Below are 22,145 nucleotides of genomic sequence, written 5' to 3' on the forward strand. Positions count from 1 at the left end.
TGAGAGACACAGACATCTGATGATACACACCTTTGCAAACTATCACCAGTGACTAAGCCTTTTAGGAAATTGTTTTTTGTCTTCATAGTGCTGGTTTCATTTTCCAGATATATCAGAAACCAACTAGCAGGCACTCGGGGGAAAAAAATAATCAATAAGAACAGTTTAGATATGCAAGAAACAGCTAAATAACATGCACATTCATGTTCTTTTCAGACTGTACAAAGATAGGGCCTACAGTTTTGTCATCTGACATTCATATATATTAACAAGCATTTCAAAAAGTTTTGGAAATTCAGACAGATGCCAGGCCAAATTCACCTGTGCTGTGGGAACAGCTATGCTCAAAGTTTGGCAGGGTCCTTGTCTACCCACGGTCTGGAAATGCAGGTCCCTCCACTCCCTTTCATCCGCCCAGATGTGCGCCTGACCTACCTGGGTATAGTCAGAGGCATCTCGATACAGATTTTTTTTCCCTTAAGAATGTAACTTGTATGAATAAAATCTTCTGTTTCAGCTAGTTCGCACACTCTGATAAGAAACATTTTGCCTAAATGTTCCCTGCTAAGTCTATTTAGACAACAACAAAGCCAGCAGACTAGTGCGGGAGAATGAGAAGCTGACAATACGCTTCTTTCTATAACCGATCTACTGGTAACAGCGGCTGCATCTCACTTTTGTCACAGTCCAGGACGTGCCGGTCTCACCTCATTATGGGGCCAGTGTATGCAAAAGCATTCCAGGTCCTCCAGTTTACATGTAGCTGGTGAAATCTTTAGGGAAAGAATGCTGCTCTGCCCAAGCTTTTGTAACAGCCAATAAATTTAAAAAAAAAAAAAAAAAAAAAAGGTTTAAACCAATAAATACCAGTAAAACAAAATATTTGCCATTTGTCAAAACCAATGAATTCTTCCCACTGCAAAAGCAATGGGTGATGCTTTAAATCTAGGATGCTGCAGCTTCTGAGATGGCATGACTCACTGAGTTTGGACAAACGTAGCTATTACTTCCTTGGCCGTATTCTACAATGATGCAAGTAACATCCACGAAGATGGAAACAAATTCACATGACAAATAAAATGGGAGAAAAAAAAAATAAAGAATAAGGCATTTCAGTTCAAACTAAATCTTTATTCATATGGAAAATACTACTTTTCTTTTTGCAAATGATGCTAATAAATAAAAATACTCAGAAAGAACTTTGCTTAGAGTTAAGTGACTAGTTACAGCCACATGAAGCTTTTAATTCCTGTTAAAACCACGCCAACAATCATGCAGATTGGCTACGAGAAAGCAATATAAACTATATTTTATTTTGTGCAATCTTATCATACAATCTTAATGCTACCTTCTTCTAAACCATTTCACATAGATTGAAATGCAATTTCAAAACAAATATTAAGGGACACATTCTACACTTATTCCACATATGGAGCTGTGTATAGCTTAAGCCCATAAATGTATAATGTAGTTAAGCACCTAAAGAAGGTAAAAGAAAAGAGGACCCCATTCTGAAAATTCCGACAAGTTTATAAACATAAGACAAGAAAAGCTCACACCAGTGAGTTCTCAAAAGACAAATACATTATTAAAGCATAACAATAAATTATATTAAATTTAATAATGTTCATCCTTAGAATGGTTATTTCTCAGGAAATATCACGTAAAAAGCACACCAAAACTTTCATCACTAGGAGTTAAACTGTAAGTTTACATATTTCAATTTCCCAGTTGGATGCAATTTTGTTTTATAATAGGCTTCAGCTTTGTGAGCATATTCGTTATCATACACTTAAAACAAATTGAAAAATGTTGCAGTTAAGCTGTGCATCAAACACATCATCAAGGTGAGAAACAGGCACTTGACAGTATAATGTGCAAGGCAAAACCTTTACTGGTCACAGTATAAGTAGTTTCTTCAGGAGGGAAATTAAAAGTTCTCAGCCCATCTTTGAGAGCAAAATATCGAGGGCTGCTAGCAGATCTTTTTCTGTTCTTTTAGGTCAGCACCAACAACCAAACTAAATACTAGCTCATGCCTTAGAGGGTATTCCATAAACTATAAAATGCAGCATACTTTACCCAAGAATACTAATTCTTTCCTATAATTAACCTCAGCATACGTACTTGCCAACGGCAAATACAGAGTTTACTCACAGACTAAATGATGCGATATAAATGCTAACCCTTTCTCCTCTATTAGTTTTTTTTAAATATATAATGCCAATTTTACAAATACATTTGCCAATTACAAGATCCTGGTTTGTAGCACAAAACACTGATGTTCTTTATATAAACTTAAGAACAATGTCTTTTAACATCCTATTAATACCAGGAAAAAAAACCAAAACCAAAAACACTTTGCTACAGTTTCCCTCCAGGCACATCTCAACAGGAATCTCCAAAAACTAGCTATGCAGGAACTGAAAGCCAGAAAACTACACATGAATTGGAAGAGAGAGGAGAAAGAGAGAGCTAAGAAAGCAGTAATGTAGCAGTAACAGAAACAAGGTACAAGCTTAGAAGAAAACTGCATGCATCCCTTTTCATTAGCATAAGCTTCTTGCAAAAATATGTTTACAAGACATCCATTATATAAAGGTATATGCTTTCTTGTAAAAACGCTGATTTTATCTGAAATGCTAACTTAATCTTCCAACTGTACCGGCCATATTGCTAGGCAGTCAACAGGTTTTCAGTTCTGCTATACCAGTTTAACAATCAGGAGAGCAAAGGCCTACTGTTCATTTCTTATGAAACTTTTGGTTTGATTTTTTTCCATGAATGTTAAAGCAGTATTTATATAGGTCATACAAACAAAATGGTAACCAACTTTGGATCTGACATCAGCTGCACTGCTAATGAGACAATACGCTAGAAAGAGGCACTTTTAGTATTCTTATATACATTTCAAATCTCAAATTTAACACTTCACCTTCTTTTACCAAAAAATTAAAGTATCAGTAGCTAATAAGATGGAGCTTTATAACAAAAAACCGCTTCATAAGTTGTGTGCATGCACATACTTGCAATGGCTCAGTTACTCAGTTACCCTGAAAATGCCAGAGTATAATTCAAATCACTGCTTATGGGACGGGGGGGGGGGGGGGAAGGAACAACACAGTACAAAACAAAAAAGCTGTCTGTAGAACAAGGATCAGCTATTGTAAAAATGAAAACATATGCCCTTCCATAAGAAGCAACTTATCCCTAGATTCAGGACCACAGATACTGAATATCGAGATCGTCTTAGACTCTACTCACTGCTGCTTTCCAAATTTTCAATAATTTTTATTTTTGGCACAACATGCATCTTAAAAACTGAGAAGCTTAGCTTTGTCAAACAATGTTCAATATAAATAAGAAAAAAAACCTCTGGAAGACCCATTTGACCTGACTATTGGTGAAGATCCTGTGATGGAAGGAATTACGTTAGAATATTTTCCCATTTTATACACAGTATAGCACATTGTGACAGTTGAGCATCTTGTGTGCACAAGCTGAAGCATATGCTGAGGCTGAAGATTTGGAAAACAGTCTACTAAGTATAAGCATTCTCCCCACAAGCAACAGATCAGTATTCTTAGTTAAAAAGGGACAGCATCAAAACTAAAATTTTGAGTGGCCCTCAAATACCAGGAAAAAAACAGGACCTCAAGCTAGTGGAAGTTCCTACATAAGGCAGTCAAATTTACAACCAGTGTATACATTCACTAAGGAATTACATTTTTTTGGTAAAACCAACAATCCAACACACTGCAGAGTCTGAATGTGAAATATAGGCACAAAATAGATTCTCTACTTTTTTTCAGTGTGGAAAACATAGCTATTTAACAATGTAATAAGAAAATTTTCTATCAGGTGAGCAAAAATTTGTAATAATCTGAATAAAACAAAGTACTGTATAAAGGTGCAATATTGAGCAGATTTGATTTTGGTTTAAATATACGAGTAAATCATGGAACCTTTCTCTTCTTATCTATAAAGTATTTCACAATACCAGTATCATTCTAGTTCTTCCCAGTTGTCAGTAAGGTTACCTTTGCTTTGACGTCTAATACTAACCAGCTTTCCAGCTGATTTGATACTCCACCTGGAACTGTTTCCTGAGCTGGCCAGGTTTGTGTATTTTGTGGAGCCTTTGGTTTCATCTTCCCAGCCTGACCAGGCTGTATAGTCACTTAAAGTAGTTGCTGCATCACTTGTAGAGTCAGCAGCAGTGATCTGCGGGGGTTCCCATCCCTCAATCTCATCTGGTTTCCTAGATGGGACATTCTGCTTTATCACCAAACTGTCCCAAAAACCCGGCTTCTTTTCAGACTTCATCTCTTCCTTTAACTTTAGGTTTGATCTAGAAAATAACAATGATGAGGTGATTAATTTCTTCATTTAACAATTCATGTAATAGTTATTAATAAACATTAAATTAATTTATTATGTTTTATAGTAAGGAATGCTAATCAGTCATCAGCCTCTGACAGCACATCCATTACTGTCAACTTTAGGAAAAACACCCTCGCATACACGTAAGCCTAAACACAGTAGAATCTTGCAGTAATAAATCAGAAGTGGACTGAGTACAGCCATTTCCTATTATAAAAGAACTTACACCCCCCACCCCCCCAAGCCCAGCAAATTACACAGAACTGCCTTTGGAAATGCATGAAGTATTTTAGCATGCATTAGAACAATTGAACAATTTAGGACTTTAACCAAAAAAAACCCAACCCCAAAACAAACCCAGAGGTAGGATAGTAGAAGGAATACAAAAATGTTTTGTCTACCACCAGCTTTTAACAACCACTCACTACGTTCCTCAGTTTCCTATACATGTTATCACCTTGCCAGTTAAACCTTATACCCCAAAACATTTGATGTACACAGTATTAGGACTTTTAAAGATACCAGCATTTCTTTTCATAAAGATCTGCAAAATACTTTGAAAACGGCTGTTTTGTATTTCTGGTAAGAAGTCCCCAAATTCCCCTCCCAAAACCAAGAAAAAACATTTGTTGTAATTCCTCTCTCAAAGAGACATTTGAAAGGCTACTCATATTATTACATTTCTTATCCCATTAAGAACCTTCAGTCTGAATTATTTTGTACTCGCAGTGTGGAGTATTTAAAAAACGGAATGTCAAATGTTTATGCATAAGTTTATATGCAGAGTTATGTATGTAATCAAATAATGGACCACAAAGAAAGGCTGATATCAGTGGTGAAACACACAACCTTCAGGGTTCAATGAGCTAAATAGCAAATTGAAAACATTATCTGCTAGTAGCATACAAATTCCTTAGCCACAAATAAAACCACCACTGAAATTTTTTTTACTATTTCTGTTAAAAGAGCTTTTTTCCATTAATGAAATCTTGACACTATCATATTTAAACAGAAGCAACTGAACCAATACCTTTAAAATGACTTCTCCTTTACTAAATTTTGAATTTGTTATTAGATTTTTCAGAATTTTCATCTTGCTAAAGCCAGTCACAGACTGTGAACACTCTTCTCATATTTCGTGAGTAGCACACTTGAAAAGTTGCATTTTTCTTTAAACGTAAAGTAAAAATCATGGTATGCAGTTACAGGAAAATACACCCAAACTTAAAATACAGGCAGTTTGCATAGTAATGATAAAATAGCTTTCCACATTTGTGGTAACTCAGTTTTCATACTTCTGCTCTCTTCACCGGGTTACTTGATTCTTACATTCAGCATCAATTGCAAAGGATCATTGAAGCAACCTAGCATCTAATAAACACCCATAAAATTGTACAGGGACAGTAGCTGGGAACTTTTGGCAAGTTTTACTGAACAGACTCAAACAGAAATGGAAATGTATATACTTATATTCTAAATTGTTTAAATATAGATATACACACACACCCCCTTACATGCACATGTATAGACTTGCATACTGTAATACATATATTTCAAAGTAAACTGGAAACAAAACATACTACAGCAAGTCTTATCAAAGCTAGTATTGGCTGGAACAGCTATCCTGATAGGTGGCACATTTTTTCCTGTTTGTAACCAAGGCAGTTAGGTAGCAAGCACATGGAGGTAACGCCTACATACACTTGTAACAGCAAACTAGTCTGTCCTGGGAAGAGGTCTGTTCTGTTCAAAGAACAGCTCTAACTGTACCGGCAGCAGAACTCTTCCTATAAACACCTCAGCGCCGACAGGGAAGATTTGCAGATCCTGGTATAGCTACTCCACTTTACCTTTTTAGGTGTAGGTAAGACTTTAAAAGAGAAAGTAAAGGATGTAAAAAAAGGAATTTGTAAACTCAACCATAATTAATCCTTAAGAGGAAAGGGGGAAGGTGGGAATGACCCTTTTACTCAGAAACCTTTACTCCTTTTCTACAGTAAAAAATTATTATGCAGCTGAATTCCCTTTTCTTCCTGACAGACCTGAAAAGGTTATCAACAATATCTGTCCTTTCCTAATACAGCATGCTTTAGTCATTGTAAGCTTAACACACACATAATTCCAAAATGCACATAAACCATTCGCTGTGCTTTAACTTCGAGGAGTTGAGCACCACTGCTTCTCAGTGTCTACCTTCACTGCTTTGAACAGCTATTTTCTGTTCCAGTTTGTGTATTTTAATATCAGATAGACCAATTGGTTTTACTCACCCTTTGGATTTTGGAGACTTGCATCCTGCTAGCAATTGCTGTTCATCATCTTTATTAAACATAGACGTCACTTCCTTCCAACCCCGGAAACTTGCACCTTGAACCTATACAGAGAAGTACACGTCCTCATAAATGGGAATTAGAGACTTACAAGCACAGAGTATGGCTGCCAGCGCTGACTCTGGGTGGCTCACAGGCAGCAACAGCCCTGCCTACCTCTTGCGTGCTGTGCAGCAGGGAGCGGAGTGGCCCGTGCAGCCTGCAGAGGATGGTCACGTTTTGGAAAAGAGCAGGCTGGGCTGCTGCAGCAAGAGCTCTCTCCTGCTGAGCAGAGTACAAAACCTTGCCAGTCTGCAGAGGCTGGCAAGTGATGCCAGTGAGTACGGCTGGGCTCCTGGATGCTCTTCTGCAGGCTGGAGCTGCTGGCTCCATTTTAGCGTATCACAGTAAGACGGGAATCTAGGCAGCTTAGGAAAACAGTCTAAGGGGCTTCAGTAGACAGAAATGAAACAGAGTCATTGCTAGAAGGGGCCATGACAGACAGGACAGCCAGCTGAATTATGAAACTCTTAAGATTTAGCCCGCTTTGCCCTCATTGTTCCTATTTTTAACTCACCAAAACTACTACTTCTGGCCCTACAAATGAAAAGGGTAAGAGCATTGGCTCACCAGTGAAATGTAACGTGGCAGGGGTGCACTACAGCGTGCTCTCTAAATTTACTGCGACCATTAAACATGTAACATACATCATTTTTTCAACACTGTTAAAGGTTTGATTCCCTCCCAAAGCAAAAAAAATAGGTATTAATAATTTTTATTTTGATAGCATGCTTAGGGACTCTAACAGAAATGCACACATGCATGCCAAGCACAGAACACGAAAGTTGCTGTTCTTTCTCGCAGGGTCTAGGAAGAATGGTAGAGTGACAGTGTATCAGTGTAACTTGATTACATTAAAAAAATACAACAATACATTACGAAGTATAATAATCAAAACAAAACTGTAGTTGTCAACACGAGCGAAGGCTAATTCATCACCTATTATTATGCTTCATCCTCTTTGCAGAACTCATTGGTGCAAATTAGTATCAATTTGTCATTTAGGTTTTAATTGATTACAGTTTGTAACTGGTACATCCATGTAGGCCTTAAACATATGAAACATCACCTACAAATTGAGCACAAACACCAGACAGGAAAATACTGGTACTGCCACCTCCTCACCTTTCAGAAACCCACAACCTCTACCATTTACAGGAGTAAAACAGTGCCCTTGTTCTCTATTGCACGAGTCACGGAGTAAGTCCACCTCTTGTTCTCCTGTGTCACTGCGTCCTACGCCTTCACATCTCGCCCACCTTCCCTACTCACATCTGAACTGCCTCAGCTACTCCGATGCAGGTGACATAGCAGGTGCATTTTAGGATCAGGAGGAAGGTCTAACCTAGACTCAGTTGCACTTTGGTTAGATACAAACATGGATGCAGCTTTGGGCAAAGCTCTGGACAACTCTGAAGAGGGAAGACTGAGCAAGCCCAGAGCGGTTTCCAGCTCTCGTTCATGGGATATGGACAGACCAGGTACACGAGAGCCAGGTTCATCACAACCCAGGCCTCTGCAACCGCTCTGCTCACCTCTTCCTAAACCCACACCTAATCTTACCATAAACAACAGCATTCCTCATGGCTTCACAAGAAAAGTAACAGCTTCTATATGTATTTTCTTCCATTATGAGAATAAAGTGAGTACAGATTATAATAAGCAAACTTAAACATACGATTTCTATTTTTAATTATGTAAAAACATGTAGACAGCTAACTTAAACTTTGCATCCCTGTGGCACACTCACCATACCCACCTCACAGAAGACTGGTACCGTCAATAGTGTAAAACAAAACCAGACAAGCTGCAGATAATACCTTCAAACAGATACCTTGCTATACAAAACCCTTGTGTTTATCAGCCTCTCCAAGCAGTACTCAACATTTAATACTTCGGTGGTGTAAATAATGGTCTAAACCCTCAATTTTAGTCTATAAAGGCCTAATCCTGTTATCTGTTTCTGTTGTTCAGTTAAATTCTGTAATGAGTTTAACATGAGGATTTGTTACTCTGATTTGGCTTCCTCTCACTGCAAATTACTTCATCCACAACAAACTTCAGAAATAAGGAAGAATCTCCAAGAAGTTATGTGCTGAAGGAAGTAGTCTGTTTAAAGAAAGAAAGAAGAAAAAAAAAAAAAAAGAGAGAGAAACTCTAGAAACCAGTTAGCTTTTCATATGTTAAAAAAATCCTTCGTCTTTTGTTATCTTACTCAAACTCTACTATTGCAGGCCTTTTTGGGAATGAACCTTTGCTACCAGACGCAAACCCAGTTAAAAGCAGCACATAACAACTCTTACTGCCTTAATCCTTTAGGCCTTTCAACTGGAAAAAGACCCAAATATACCTCAGTGATCTAATTTATATGTAAGCTTGTCTTTCTTCACTAATGATGTTTCATCAAGGCATTGCCACATAATAAATCTGCAGATTAAAAAAAACAAAACACCTTGTTACTGGTTTTCAGATACCAATTTAATACAGAGACAGAGAACTAGCTTAACTTAAATTATATGTGCCTTTAAAGATCGCCATTGATGAAAGTCTATTTAGAATCATAGAATGATTTGGGTTGGAAGGGACCTTAAGGATCCTCTAGTTTCAACCCCCTGCCATGGGCAGGGACACCTTCCACTAGACCAGGTTGCTCAAAATTTGGAGATAAGCATTTATACACACACTTATGTTCAATGTAAAAAAAGGATATACCTACCCATACACTTTCTTTTAATCTAGAATGTCATACATACTTCACCAATACAACTACAACCTTTGCTGCATTGTTTTGGATACCCAAGCAATCCTCTAGCCAAAAAAAACCCAAACCCCAAACCCCCAAAGAACCAAAAGCATTTCATAATAAAATCCTGTTATCTAGCCACAAGCTTCACATATTTTTAACTGTAGATATTTTTAAATTTAATTTCATTAAGCTCAATTCTGATTTGCAGATATCTTTTAAGAACAATTAGTAGAAAAGTTCTATTCAATGTCAAGCAGATAACATGTGTAGCTCTCCAGATAAAAATTTACAAACTCTGCACTCTTTCTACCTGTATGCAAATCAGTACCTACATACACATTGTACCATTCCTTCAATATTTTCATAAACAAGTACTCCCACAATGGATCCACAGCATTTGGCAGGTATGTACAAGGGGAATAACGGTGTAGCAGATTCTAACTGTGATTTATTCTTCTCTCAACTAGTCCTTAGGGGAAACATACACTAAACCTTTAAAACACTAATACTTCCACTGCTTATTTATTTGGGGTTTCCAAAGGAAACACTGCCAGGATAATCTACATAGGAGCATCAGTCCAAGTAGACCATATTTTGCTAATATGTGATAAAACTCATTCTGCAAAGCCTACTGCATATTAAATGGACTAGGCTGAAAGAAACCCCATAAGTGCCATTTTTACCCCATAAGTAAAACCAGTGCCTACCACACTTAAGCCTCCTCTTCTACACCTGCCTGCACCAGCACTGATCTTCCAAAGTACCTTTTCACTCAACTGAAAAGGAGCAAACAGCTCACTCTTGGTAGTCTTCTCAGTGGTACCATACTTAAGAACGTAAACCTTGGCAAAGGAGGAGGTCAAATACTTATTTCACACTTCCAGAAGCCTTTTTCTAGCTGAACTGTTTAAGACAACAATATTTCTTTTTGACTATGGCTGTCATGTAACTCCGTCATGTACTAAAAAAATCCCTCAAAACAGCCTGCTGCATTTCTGTATTTCTTTTCAGTGTTCTTTAAAGACTTTTAACCTACTGACAAGAACCTCCACCAATGCAGAAGGAACAGTTACAACTGCATCTGCTGGTAGGATCAGCTCAGGGAGGAGATCTTAAAGTTACCATTCTCTGAAACCATTACTTTGACATGCAGCAGCTGCAAAGCCAAAAACCGCTGGGAACCATCACAAAAAGGATTATACAAATTCAGACAGCAGATCCATAAATTGATACCCTCTAAATAGAGGGATGCACCCTGTAATATCTCAAAACAATGATTCTTGACGTTAGGGGAAGAGACGCTAGAAACTAGCCAAGCTATGCTCTCCCTGAAGAGCATCTCCCATTGCCACAAAGACAGACTGTCAGACTAGATGGGCCAGTCTCTGCATCAGCTGGGAATTTCTTACATTCTTACAGATCACATGGAGAAAGACCCAGATCCCAGAACAATTAGCTTCCTTGCAACGGATGTCAAGGGAAGGTCAGTAAGTAAAGAGGAGATGACACTTCGGTAAGGTGACTCCTCACCATACTGGAGACTTACTTAATGTAAAAAGATTGAAGTTATGCAAATTATGAAAATACAGTACTGATATGGTCTTAAAGCATAAAGCCACTTGCAGAAGTTCTGTATTTCATTTTTATGATGTAACTGTCTACACAAAATTCAAAAGTACTACCCCTAAAATTTTCAAAAAACTGTATATATATAAAAAACTGACTAGCTTGTATTCTCAAACCTTTAAAGTATTTTTCCATGTGTCAGTGGAAAAAAGAAATAATTCAAATTCCAAAGTTCACAGAATCACACAGCCATTACAGCTGGAAGGGACCTCTGGAGACCATCTAGTCCAACTACACTGCTCAAAGCAGGGTCAGCTTGAGCAGATTGCGAAGGATCACGTACAGCTCGGTTTTGAATATCTCCACAGCTGGAGAATTCACAACCTCTCTGGGCAACCTGTTCCAGGGCTTGACCGCACTCATGGTGAAAACATTTTTTCTTATGTTTAAATGCTATTTCTTCTGTTTCAATTTGTGCCTGATGCCTCTTGCCCGTTCACTGAGCACCACCGTGAAGAGTCAGACTCCATCTTCTTTACACCCTCCCTGCTGCTGGTGTACATGCAGAAACCTTTCTTGTTGCTCTTCATTTTCCTCACCGGATTTAACTCTAGGTGGGCTTCATCTTTCCTAACCCCATCCCTGCATGCTCAAAGAGTGTCTCTATATTCTCCCCACGTCACTTGACCCTGCTTCCACCTCCTGTATGCTTCCTTTTTATGTTGGAGGTTTTTCAGGAACATCTTGTTCATGCAGACAGGCCTCCTGCCACCTTTGCTTCTTTCTCTGCTTGATGGTTTGGGCTATTCTTGAGCTTGGAGGAGGTGATCTTTGAAAAATCAAACCTGATTGATACCACTAGAATAGAACCAGGTGTACAGTCAAAACTCCAGGTTTAAAAAAAAAAAAAAAAAAAAAAATCAAGTGAAATGCCCATAAGGGACTGCTAAGAAAAGAGAGCACTATTAAGAAGGACTAGAATTGTAACATCAAATGTCAGAAAGTCAAAACATTTAGAGGAGCAGGTTGGATGCTGCAGTCTACTATTTTTCAAAAATGCCAATGAGAAACAAAGCAGAAACTTCTCAAGATGCCATTTCAGTTTCTGTGAAGGAAGATTACAGACTGGTCTCGTACCAGTTTCACTACAAGAGCATAGAGTATGCCTATCAGAACAGCCATTAATAAAGTTTCTCCCATATCTTCCACTTTAGCCTGTGAAAATCTGTGCAGCACAATGCCCTGTGCAATCACCTAAAAGGATTAGTAGAAGTGAAATTACACATACATATTAATCCATCAACTGGCAGACTACTGAAAAAACATCACCATCGTCTGTCCCAACAGGCATCTAAAAAGCTCAAGCCCAGAGCACAGACTCTTCCCCTTCAGTAGAGGGAATTCCAGCTTATGAACTCTTTCTCCACCACGAGAAAGCTGCCATTTAATTAGCATATCTTCTGAAACTGCGAGTACAAGTAGTCACTTCTAGAACATCATGTAAAGGATGCAGTCTGTAACCCTAGTCAAACTGTCTGCTGTTTCTCCCTCTTGCTCCCCTCCTCTCTGCTTTGCCGATGCTTCAGTATCGGTGCCCATCTGTCAGCCAGATTCCCAGAGAGAAGTTGCACAAGGTGGCAGATCTGGTTTATCAGACACTGCTGCTGAAAAGGGTCAACCCAGTCCACTGCCGGCTCACATTAATACTGCCTTCCTTACACTATGGTTTTGTACCTGTGTGATGCTGTGGGAAACCAGTTCAACTCACTAAGCCAGCAGAAATCCAACTCATTCATTTTTTGCCTTCCTTTGGGTTAGTTATAAGAATCAGCTCATTAAAACATGTCAGATAGTCACTAAAGAATGTGGGAGTTAGGGGCAATAGCATCTTCTTTGTAGCAGCAACTACTATATCAGCTCAACCACCCTCTGAAAGTGGCAGTGATCTATCCACTTTCTTCCATGCATACAGCTTTGTACATACACTATGGCTTCCCCAAACTCACCTCCTAAGCTTCACTCTGTAAACTCAACCTTTATAGTAAGAGTTTCCTGCTTTGTTACCTGTACTGATTCAAGTGAATCAACCGTACATAGATCGTGTATGTTGACTACAATTTTTCTTTCTTTAGATAAGACAGGGAACCAATGTCTACTGACAGTTAACTTTATGAAGTGCCCCAGAAAGGGACATCTCCTCTTAAACTGGAAGTTTCCTACAAAATTGAGAGGTACTATTACCAAAAATTACTTTAGGTATACCATTTTTCACCACATCAAAAAATTCTGATGATTTACATGACTCTCAGCTTCCCATACTAGGTAAACAGGCAATGAGTAATAAATGAACAAAAGAGTCTACTGGGAAACAGTAAAGCATCACTAACAAGACATTTCAGTTAATTTTACTGTCAAAAGTACATAGTTCTTCATTACAGCTCTACTAGAGGGCAAGAAGGTTCATGAAAAATTAGGCTAAAAGGCAACAAACCAGGAGTATTAACAGTTGGGTATAAACTTAAGAAGTAGATGCAGTCCTAAAAGCAAATTTAAAAAGTACATTGCACAAAAAAAAAAAGTAAGTAGATATAGGTGAACATACACTAAAGGGGAAGACTATGTGTAAATTTAACTGAAAACAGTTCGATCCATCCATCAGATGGATGGGGGTAATATACATGAACACCTTATTATGGGAGGTGTAAGAAAAGCACAGAATTCAATCAAGTCAAAGAAAAATAGCAAGGATTTGAGACACTATGTTAGAGGTACAAGACAAACTGTAAATTTCAAAGCAAGAGATTCAAGTATATTCAAATATTACTCTGACTCTAAAATGATACTGCTTTATGAGTGGGTACCCGTACTTTCAATATATTCCTGCTAGACTTTTCTACTTCCCAACTGCCTGGCCAGCAGGGCTCTGGAGCACAGAAGTCACTCTCTGCGGGCTAGAACAAGCCACATGACAGCCTTAGCAACCAAAAAGAGCAATTACAGGGGATTCTTGCTGTATACCTGCAGTGAGAATCAGCATGTTCAATGCCATTGTGTAGTTAAGCGGCTAATCCCTAAAAAGCCACTGCTCAGCACGTACGAAATGAGATTTCCAGAACTTTGTATTTTGGCCAAGTTTTAGCAGACTGTCACAAGTATTTTCACAGAGGATTGACAACTGGTGAATCAAAACCCTCCAGCAAAGTAGAGGCACTCCACAAAACACTTGCGGAAAATTTTTATAAACGTAAACAAAAAGAACGGATTTTCCTCTCAACCTTGACTGAGAAAAAACAATTGTTTGTTCTACAGCTTCCCTCCCTCCTCCCTCTGGAAAAAAGGAACCTAAAATAAAAAGCTAGAGATGGAATTTTCCATTTAAGTACCTTACAGCTCAATAAAATTACAACTAAGTGTTTTATAATAAAAAAATGCCAATCAGCTTTAATTAAAGTGTTGTTCCCACATTATAGGAAACCCATTCATAACATGCAAGAACGCAAATAACAGAAACTGAAAAGAACACACCCCCCCTCCAAATTTGTCTTCCAGCTATCAAAGCATTGGGGGGGGGGGGGGGGGGGAAATTTCTCAACTCAGCCAACTGCTGGTGTGCAGACCAACAGTCACTCTATTCTGTGGCACACATGAGCTGCAACTCCAGGATTTGGCCCCACCAGAATGGCCCAACATCTCCAGTTTTGGTATTAAAATTATTTAGTTTCTCAAAACTCTTTGTCCCTTTTCAAAAGCTGGCCTAGTAAGAACTGCAGATGAAGTCGCCACTGTACTTTTAACTCAGAAGGTCAGCACATAGGCGAGACCCCCCCCCAAGATAGCTTTGCAGAGGCCGAAGGGTCAGGTGCAGCATGAACACGGGTTCCAGATTTCTGCATTTCGCAGAGCACCACTACAGGGTTTACAGTTCCACGCTTTGAGATCTCACAAGGCTTTTTAACCAGCTATACCTGCCTATTGGGAGAGCTGTGAAGAGGGAACTAGAAAAATTCAGCCCTGCAGTTAGCCTGTCCTCACTGCTAAGTGGGCAGCTTCCTGCATGAGCAGAAACTAAGACCATTTTCCAGCCTCCATCTCCAGCCATTAGGACTAGCTCCCACTTTTGCACCTCCAAATTTAGGTCAAAGGCTCTCCTCTGCAAACGGGCATCAGGACTGTCTTAAACTCAGGCTTCAAGAGACCAGGAAGGCTGCCTCCCTAAAAGGCTGACATACCCTTCATCCACTGCCCTTTTCTTCGAGAACTTTGCTGTTCTTCACCATACTGCTTCAACATGGAGACTTTTTTATTCATGACGTGCATAGTGAAAAGGCCACACATATAATTCATCAGCCTTTTATTAACATATTAAAGATTTTGAAACTTCTGGAATATCACTTTACTGATGGCTTCTATGACGAGAGAACAACCAAATAAAATACAGAAATGCTTTCAGAAACAATAAAGAAAGAGAAGATGAGAAGGTTAAGGTGCTTTTTTGTGAATACATTTTTAAGACAAGAGGGTTTTACTTTAACACACAAAAATACTGCAGCTCAGTGGTTTGCTTGGTGACTTTTTTTTTTTCTTTAAGTCAAAACACACACTTAGCAACCCCTCCTGAATGACCAAGTAAGGGGCAAAAAAGTTTCAGTATAAAATAGATTAATTTTAAGATTCTTTTCCTAAACATTCATCATCTGGCATAAAATAAAGAGTAATTTATGTTTTCATAAAAAGAATACATTTCGTCTAAAAAGCAGAAAAAGGTATAGTACAATCTCACTTCTATTTTCAGTGAAAATCATGCTGCATCTGAAGTAGAACAAAAAGAAGTAACAGAGACAGATGTTCAGTTTATACATATTAATGTAAAGTATCCTATTACACTAATGAGCCTATTTTTAAATGCTTTTCTCTATACCTATGGATTTTCAAAACAAGCTCTAGCATATCATAACAACTTCCCATTCTTTCATCTTCTACTAGTGTATTTTAAGAACATTAAAAAAGATTCTTGGACACATATCAAGGTAAAAAAAAAAAAATTAACTTGTATGCCTATTTTTCTTTTCTGAAACAGATATGAGAGAAAGTCCTTAACCTCTTGTGGCCAGAAAGGCAGTTGAGCTACATATAATGGAATAAATGACCCAAATCCCTTCTACTTTTCATGTTTTCATCATCTGTTACAGCTAGAATTTAGTGTTTCCTTAGACTTCAGTTATTCCTGTGGCTTATGTTTATTTTTTGTTTTAATATCCACTATGTGTAAGAAAAAAAATTAAGATATCTTCCCCTCCCCATTAATGAAAGGAAATAAGGCAGCTTTCTAACTAATACTGCACTTCTAATATTACTTCAATGAGAACCCCATGACCAACGATCATAAGTAATTATAAAATCATCAATGAAGGACATAAATATCCTCCTTAATCAGGCTGTACATGAAAAACAGGTAGCTTCCTAACATATATTGACAGAAATATAGAGGATATAAAACGTTACACTTCCAAAGAACAGGTATTTACCTTTGTTGCAAGTTGTGACACTGAAGATGAAACTTCATCATGAAGAAACTGGTCTTTATTCTCAAAAAAAGGATAAAGATAAAAAAGGCCGATAGTCAGTTTTGGTTTGACATTTAGCAGCGACACATTTTAGAGTATTCATAAATGCTTTTATTCTATTCAGCCCATCATAAAAGAAAATTGACAAAATACAATCACAATGCAAAACTAAGTGAACACCACTATTAAAATAAGAAACGTGAACAAAACTGCACTTGGAATGATGAAAAATGCTGCACCAGATGTTTAAAAAAAAAAAAAATCAAACCCTACAAAACCAAAAACCTCACAGCCCAAAGAAAGATCAAGAAAACCTTTGCGTCATAACAATTTTAGTACGATTAAAATTAAAAATTTTATTTGAATCTTAATAATTGAGTCTGTATTTTTTGGATCTACACTGATTTTCTGAATACCATACTAGATAATGGTCTATGCAGTGTCTGTAGGCTGGGGGGAAAGGAATGTCCCAAGATTATTTCCTCCTTCACATTAAAAATCATTACATTTCCTTAACTCAAGGACAGACTTTTGCCCACATTCCTTTTCCCTCCATTTGTAACTGTAGATTTCTGAAGAAAACCAGAGTACTGAAGATGCTAGTGGAGGTAATTCAGTAGGGCAGCATTTCTGTCCATCTCTTGAAGTAAGTTGGTATCTTAGTATGCTCAGACCATCCTGTTACTATCAACGTTCTCTTCCAAGACAGGACAAGTAAGATCAGCATCAGGAGTACTTTAGGGGCCAAAGATAGATATAGAAAGTGGGGCATAGCGTACAGGAATTATGTAATTTTAACTTTCTTCAATCTGTGTTTTAATGAAAAAAAGGTCACTTTTTTTTTTTTTTGCTCTACATATAACTCCAAATACAAACAGTGCTCAAGTAAAAAAACAAGAATAGCTACCTATAACTGAAATTATTTAACTTCAATTCCAAGAAAAAACAAAATTACAACAGAATGGTTTATAGAAAGCATCTTTGAAGTGGCAGTTTCACAGAATGCCCTGTATTCACTTTGGTCCATTTTTTTGCTTATGTCAGCCACTTATTGTTTCAAAACCAAATTTATCAACTTCCTTTTCAACTACAGTAAATGCTAAGGAGTTGATATGTTCTTTGTTCTGTAAGCTTAATTTTTGTTTTAGGGTAGCTCCACATGCACATATCCCAAGACACTCAAAACACACAGTATCCCAGCTCCTACGCATTACCAAAGACCTCCTTCACTTTGCTAAAGGCCATCAGAAAGAGGTGAGAAAGCCAGCATGAGAAGTGTTAGGTATTTCTAGTCATGTGGGGGCCCACATGTATCAGCTTCATTTTGAGAGACCAGCTTCAAATCCCATGCATCTTTTTTTGTTATGGTTGGTTTTTGTAATCTTTTTTATATTTATATTTATTTATATGCCAACTAGTGTTTCCATTTATAGGCAATACTTTGTATTATAAAAGGGACAAGGATGGAGATAGGAGCACTTCTAGAACTAGTATGAAAACCATCACAGTATAGTTCAATAATAACTGTATATTGAAATAGAGCAACTTGTAGATAGACAGCTTTACTTGTTGGGGCAGAACACAAAGTCAGGAACTCCTGTTATCATTCAAAATGAGAATATTACTTCCCGTGGATCTTAACAAGTTATTTAACTTCCGGACTTCAATTAGCTGTCTTTAACACAGGAGGATATTATTGTAGATGGGATACCAAAAATGACAAAATTAAGATTTGTGTAGTACTCTAAAATGGAATTCAATTACTTTGTGTGCCCCCCCCCCCCCCTTTTTTTTTTGCTTTCTTTCCTTTTAAGAGAATCATGGGCAATGTTTTAAAAGGAAATGACATACACACACCATTTCAGAAGTTTCCTTGTTTCTCCTCAACACTGTCAGCTCTCAAACTTTTGGATGAGGTTGCAAAGCCTTAGACTTAACATGACGGCATCTCTGCTTGGACACAGGGTTAAGACCTAGAGAATACCTCATCTATTTGTCCAAATTTTTACCAAAAAGCAAAAAAAAATAACAAGAACTAGAAAAGCCTAAAGGGGAAGTATCGTAAGAAGAGAAATTATCTCAGACATCCATAGCTGGCAGAGCTACCAGTTTCAACAACCAACAATACTGTCTCCAGAACAAACAAGACACTGTTAGTACCTTCCAAAGAAATAACACCTCTCATTTTAATTCTTCCAGCTCTCCAAATATCTTAAGAAGGATAATAAAAATATGAAAGTGCATAAAGAGACTTCATGCTCTACTCAAGAGAAGAGAAAAGATGGATGTGTGAAGGCATACAGCCTCTAGCAAGCTAGAGTACAGGGAAGCAAGAGCACGAAGCAACTTTCACAGTGCAAGCTTTTAGGGGAAAACTGAGAGATGCAATGAACTCCTCATGTGGCTAGGGAGTCAGCATAATAAAATGTGAATACCACTGTTGATAAAAAATGTAATTCACAATAAATAGGAGACAAAAAGGGGTATTTCTTTGCTGCTTTAAAAGTGTGACAACTAGGGCTGTGTTTCTGTGTTAATACGGTGTTATTACTCACGGACGTACAAGGTGCTACCTCATAAGGAATGAGACAGTAGTTTGCAGTAACTATGCTCAGGCAGCGGAGGCTGACGGTAAGAACACAACACAAAGTTAAAAGATACAAAAAACAAAGACTAAAAGATATGAAACCCTCAAGAAAGCTACTGGTGAGAATCCAATACCTAAAATACATTTTGGGGGGTGGAAGACCTATCAAGTATCATAGTATCCTTTTAAGATACACCGCCTATGAAAAGGAGACTTGGACAACTGTGGTGTGCTTGTGCTATCCATCCATACAACCCATGTGCTCACAGTAACTCTTGATTGAAGCTGGCCAGTAGGTTTGAATTCAGCAGTCTCAAAGAGACTAGATCTCCAAACGTTTTGTGGAAAATCCATCGCTAGGGAAAGCAGAGAGCAGCAGCCTAATGCCCCACGGCAGGAGCATGTGTGGGGGTTCAGAGCCAGCCATGGCCCACATTGCGGGGAGGGACCTGCGCACTGTGCGGTAGGGATGGGATGTGTATTAAAAAAAAAGTAAATAAAAGTGACAGAGGGCAAGAGGAGAGGGAGGGAGGGGACCAGTGCCACCACTGGAAAGAGCCGAGGAAAAAACACAAGAAGTCATACACAACCCATCTTCGCTTGTTACCCACAGAATAATTTGCGTTTTTCAGTGATACATATTAATACACCCTCTTCTGATACATATTCTCTACTTCTGTTACCATTCACACATCAGGGAGCCTACGATTTGGTTTTTCAAATTTTCTTTAGGGGACAATCTACCGTACAGCTCCATTTAAAGAGTAAAGATGAGCTTGCTTTATAATGCTGCATAACACATGCTGACACTGAACACTTATAAATTATTTCAGTATTTTAATCTGGTCAGTTTACAGTTACAACAACTCATCTTTTACTTCATTTTAAAAGAAAAACACGGACCACATTATAGTATTTAGTAACTAATAGGTGACTAAATGCTAATGCTAGTGGGAAATGCTGATCAGCAACTTGAATAGCCTTCCAGTTCTGGCAGGGGAAGGTTGGTATGCACAGTGTGTTTTCATAAGGAAACAAGTGCCCTTTTGTTGGACATACGGCAAACCATAAGGTACTCAAGGGATTAATTCAACTAGCACACAAACCTTTTTGTACAGAGATCAAAATTGTAATCTACTTCCCTCAGCTTCCTTTGTGGTAAAGTAATTAATTAGTCTCTTCAGATCATTCACTTTCATAATTCAGGCCAAGATGAGGAACACTGGACATCAAAGAGTTAAGTCAAATAATAGCATCACCTCACCCTGCATGCCCTTCTTTTGCTCTAGTACATAAAATGGTATATTATCGATTTTCCCTACCCAGCTGTGGAACCCTCCGATTGTACATACACTAGCTGTCAAAGCCAAGCACACTTAAGAGTAAACAAGCTATTATTAAAAGAGTAGGTCCTTTTGGTGCAAATTCTTGCCCTTCTACTGACCTATTACATCCCCTCTACCTATCATCACGTCTTACCAAGGACTGAGTGTGATTTAAAGTCTAGGTTATCATGCCTGTAAGTGCAAATTAGATTATGAACCACAAATACCTAATTTAAGTAGAAAAAAAAACCCAAACAAACACCACCTCAAGAGATACACTCCAGGGTAGAATTTAACGCAATTCCCAGTATTACACAAACCCCACTAAATAATTTAGTGATAGGATAGGGGAAGATTAAAAAAAAAAAAAAATAATTAAAAAGCAGTCAGGAAATCACAAACCTGAAAGTTAACCTCTGAAGTTGGAAAGATTCCCAAAACACTGATTACAAACCAAACAGTTGAACAACTATATATACACAGCCTGACCAGAAACAGCACAGATTCGGAAGAGGAGATCAAACTGCCAGATCACCATCTTAAAATACAGCTAACAAAAGAAACAGTTTCCTTGGGTTTGAGTAGGGTCTTGCTATAACATCAAATGAAAGAAACAAGACTAAAGCAGATTATTAATGCAAAAGCCACTCTGCTTATCTAATTCTAGAACTGAATCAAAAACAATGCAAAATGCACTCAAACATGAGTAAGAAGAAAGCTACCACCAGAAGATCAGTGGCATTGGGCCTCATTTTCTTTGCTGCACCTATAATACACTCTTGGAAAAATTCAATGTGTGGATATATGCTTTCTGAGTCAGGAAACTGAGGCAACAGTGATCAAATGTAAGTGGGCACTGCAACAACTATACTATTTTCAACATATTCTTTTAACACAGCTGAAGAATAAAGCTGAACTGTACCTGAACACTCATACAAAACTGAACAGGCCCTTTACGGAAAAACAAGGTTTGCAATTTTAACAAATAAAGGATGCATTACTCAGTCATACACAGCTTTCTTCCGGGACACGAGGCTACATGTTCAGCAGATATACCTCCCGTGCTGAACCATGAATTGCCTCTGTTCCTTTCGGGCAGAGGTAGCCTAGATGGAGATCATTTCATTAGTCTTGTCCATATTTCATCTACTGCTAGATCTCAATCTTCCATTTGTAGGTCCCTAAAGCAAGTGAGTGAACCAAACTAGCCATATGGGCAGGTGGTGTAAATTGAAAATTTCCTATTAATATCACCGATGAAAAATATTAACCTAGGCATTTCTAAAGTCTGTTCATGCTCAAGAGTAATTCAGTACTTTAAACTCATTTTTCTCTTCTATGAAAAAAAAATACTTTTCCACTCCAGATTGCTCACTACACTTAGAAAAACAGCTACATTATCACAACAAACCATTTTAAATGCCACTGCAACTAAATAGTGACAGTGACTCCTATCCTGCAAGTTTCCTCTGCCAGTCTTTGGCAAAACTGAAAATACTTTGTCCATAAAGAAAAGGAAAATGTAAAAATCTAAGTCTGTTAAAGAATTAACTTTCATCTTGGGATATATTTAGTAGACAACAGTAATCTTGAAACATGCTTCTA

The 22,145-nt window shown here is 38.0% G+C and overlaps 1 protein-coding gene across 1 annotated transcript in view; it reads right to left on the reverse strand.

Moving 5' to 3' along the window:
- Positions 1–1,110: 1,110 nt before the first annotated feature.
- Positions 1,111–22,145, reverse strand: part of TDRP (testis development related protein) — a 28,374-nt gene continuing 7,339 nt past the window's right edge. Inside the window, exons 2-4 of the mRNA XM_052809311.1 lie at positions 16,590–16,649; positions 6,654–6,757; positions 1,111–4,351 (exon numbers count right to left, since the gene is read on the reverse strand). Coding sequence (XP_052665271.1) covers positions 4,006–4,351; positions 6,654–6,757; positions 16,590–16,649 — 510 coding nt within the window. The 3' untranslated portion in view covers positions 1,111–4,005. The remainder of the gene's footprint in view (positions 4,352–6,653; positions 6,758–16,589; positions 16,650–22,145) is intronic.

This window comes from Harpia harpyja, chromosome 15, assembly GCF_026419915.1.
Source record: "Harpia harpyja isolate bHarHar1 chromosome 15, bHarHar1 primary haplotype, whole genome shotgun sequence".
In the NCBI taxonomy this organism is placed as follows: Eukaryota; Metazoa; Chordata; class Aves; order Accipitriformes; family Accipitridae; genus Harpia; species Harpia harpyja.